This window comes from Salvelinus alpinus, chromosome 23 (assembly GCF_045679555.1).
Source record: "Salvelinus alpinus chromosome 23, SLU_Salpinus.1, whole genome shotgun sequence".
In the NCBI taxonomy this organism is placed as follows: domain Eukaryota; kingdom Metazoa; phylum Chordata; class Actinopteri; order Salmoniformes; family Salmonidae; genus Salvelinus; species Salvelinus alpinus.
Genome location: NC_092108.1, coordinates 18,983,828 through 18,987,133, shown reverse-complemented (window position 1 = coordinate 18,987,133; position 3,306 = coordinate 18,983,828). Strand labels below are relative to the sequence as shown.

The 3,306-nt window shown below is 43.1% G+C and overlaps 1 protein-coding gene across 1 annotated transcript; it reads right to left on the bottom strand.

The window, feature by feature from the left end:
* Positions 1-699: 699 nt before the first annotated feature.
* On the bottom strand, positions 700-3,306 carry LOC139550412 (zona pellucida sperm-binding protein 3-like). Its single transcript, XM_071361290.1, has 10 exons — positions 3,153-3,306; positions 2,809-2,993; positions 2,629-2,732; positions 2,273-2,364; positions 1,933-2,113; positions 1,573-1,678; positions 1,405-1,493; positions 1,233-1,324; positions 1,002-1,109; positions 700-855 (listed from the first exon to the last, which is right to left on the bottom strand). The coding sequence occupies exons 1-10, from the start codon at positions 3,214-3,216 to the stop codon at positions 821-823; spliced, it is 1,056 nt and encodes a 351-aa protein (XP_071217391.1). The 5' UTR covers positions 3,217-3,306; the 3' UTR covers positions 700-820.

Here is a 3,306-nt window from a genome sequence, read left to right as displayed (position 1 = left end):
GGGGTGTGATTCATTTGTGACCTGTCAGAGGGGAAATGCCGGTGTTATGAAATGTTTTATCAGTTACATGTCAATGTGACAAAAATGTTAAAGTGATGGACAGTTTGCTCTTGAACTGCTGGGATTTTAAATCTTGCCTTATGCAAATGATAATCTAGTTTAACTGTGAGAAAGGTAGACATTTTTGCAGGTGAGGTATGAAAGACACTGCAACCAAGGCATAATCTTTGGGGTAAATTCCCCTGATGGGCACTTTCCTAAAAAAATATATTTAAACTAAAATGTAAACTACAGCCATTTTCCTGGATTGTTACCTAAGCATGGCAATCAGCCAGCTACAATCTCTAAACTTGGCTTGTCAATTTGATCTTGGGGTGGGCTACTGCTGAATAAGTATAGGTTCACTTATGACAATCTTTCAAATAGCTTTACCATTGCATGAACACCTGCTGTGACTATCATTAGCAAACTAATTATGCCAAGAGAAGAAAGTGTTACAGTTCAAGAGTAAACAGGACACTGGGTAGTCCAGAACAGTCGCAAAACACTGAGCACTCACATTGTGATCATCTTCTTACAACCAGATGGTCACCTCTAGGCTATTTTGTGTAGATACCGGCTCCGCACTACTGGATTTAGGGTACATCTCATCAGGATCATAGCATTTTGACAACCGACAATCATTAGAGACAAAAACCATTGTAAAGTACTCATTTTATTGAAACGTGCTAAAGTCAAAGGACCATACTGGGGGGGGGTGTAATTTCCACCACTTCTCTAAATGTACTGGAAAGTGATGCACCCTTCAGGCCACCAACAATTAGATGGCTGTGGAGACAGAAAAGACAGCCATCCCTGTAACAGGTTGAAGAATTGTTAGTAACATGCATCTCATTGCAATGACAGATGAGTCAATTACAGGTTCAAGTTCATTTGGCATCAAAGCTGATACAATTAAAAGCCAAGTGTAAACTATAGTCTTCAATGCCAAAAGCACCAACCTTGTTCTACAGTAGGATATTTTACAAATTCACTGGGGATCTGGGTTTCAGAGTTTTCCACTATTGTGAGCGGTCCAAGAACAGAGTTTTGAACCAGGCCCTGGGGTTCTGAGAAAAAAGTATTTATAAATTACTTCAAGCTGCATTCCCATCAGAAACTCAAGAGTGATCAGCTCAAATGAATATGGAACTACTGTTTATTCAGGCTTGAAATGAAGCGCCTCAAAATACCTGAATCCACACCCCTCTTCAACCGAGGCTTGCAACTCGAGTCACAGCACTTGCAGAGGTCACTTTGAGACGGGTCGTCCAGCAGCTCCCATCTATGAATAAAAAAAGTTGGCTGTTGCATTGGCACTAACGTCATTATGGTCCAATGTTAAAGAATGTGACCAATACTTACTCTCCAGTCTCTTTAATGTAGTGGCAGGCCTTCTTTTCTATATCAAAAACCTCAGGGTCCCATGCAACAAGCTTACAATGAATATACACCTGGGGTGAAATAAGAGAACAGTCAAGAGCTACAGTATGAAAACAACCCAGTCATACCGAGAACTTGTGGTCCACTCACTTCCTCGCCTAGGGCAAACTTGAAGGACTGCAGGTAAAGCAGAATAGCAGACGAGTGGTACCTAGGCAGGAACCTGGAGTTCCCAGTCTTCCCATCTGCAAGGCAACTGAAAATGCATTGTGCAATGAGCAGACAAACAGAACTTCCATCCAGCAAATAAGCCAACTTTAAAATGTATTCAATACTTTAATGGGATGAATTCCCCCCGTGCACATTTTGGGTTTCGCCCTAGCACTACACAGCAGATTCAAATAATCAAAGCTTGATGACGAGTTGGTCATTTGAGTAGGCTGTGTAGCGCTAGGCAGTCAAAAACCAAAATGTGCACCCTACATGGCCATAGCCAGGTCTGGTACATACCCCTTGTTGGTGATGATGGGGTACACCAGGCTCGCAGAGTGCAGTTCTGGTGTTGTGGCCGCCACACACTCCTCCAAGAGCAGCAGCAAGGGCTGATGGTCCTTCTGATCCACTGCTGCCCAGATGGGGATGAAAGAGCCCAGGGGAAACAGGCTGGTCTTAGCCAGACCAGTAAGGTCTTCTACATGCAACAGAGGGGGGAAGGGGCGCAATGCTCATACGTACTGTACAGCCACAGGTTTCAACTAGCTTTGGGCAGTGTCCTCTGCTAGGAATTTCTTTACCAGGTAAGTTGACTGAACATATTCTTACAATAATTGTTGTTGTATGAGTCACTCACCATTGAGGAGTGCCATGTGGAAAACCAATCCTCCATGACCCTCAGCACTACCATAGGCAGGGATAAGGAATGGGGGAATCCATCCCTCAGGTCTACATACAAGGGGGAATGTTTAGTTTAATAATGAAGGTGGCAAAGGAAGATTTGATTCCAACACCATAGCTACAGTACACCCAATAGAGCCCTAAAAGGCAACACATCCACTGCATTTAAAAAAAATCATTCCCCTCTAAATCAGGGACTGATTTAGACCTGGGACACCAGGTGTGTGCAATTAATGATAAAGTAGAACCGAAAGACAGCAGGCGCCAGACCTCTTAGGGTAAGAGTTGAGTACCCCTGGCATAGATGGTTACCTTATGTAAACACACTTAATATGGTGACTAATAGCAGCAGGTTTGGGCTTTCGGTTAGGTCTGTAAGTCAGGTTGGTTGAATAGATGTGTTTTTTGCCAGTCACCTGGGGAATAGAAGGAGAAGCATTAGTCGTCGCAGGATCCAAAATGGCATACATTGGGTCAAGAGTTAGACATTACCCGTTTCTTGATGGCACAGCCATTGAGGTTGTAGTGGAATGTCGCCATCCCTTCTCCCGTGGGAAGAACAGAAAATGTGGACGGAACACAGTGTCCAAGGAAAAGACGGGCAGCATTTTCAACCAACTCTGGACTGACCTTCCATGTCACTTTAATGGAGTGTTTCTCACAATCCACATTAAAATCTAAAAATATAAATTTGATAATGTCATCATTCACATCTCAAGAGCCAACACCACAACTTGGCTAGTCTGTTAGGCGGTCAGCATGAGATAAGTAGCCTATTCAAGTTAACATGGTATCAGCGCTACATAATCATATTATGCGTTCATTATTAGACGTACCTTCATTGGCAGCGCTTGCTGCTACAACAGCCAAAACAATTGCACATTGCCAAAGGAGAGACATGACTGAATGATCTAGGAGTGCCTACAAACTAGAAATATTTATGGACCAATTGATCCTAATCATCTTAATTCTGAACACCTGTGAGAGGTC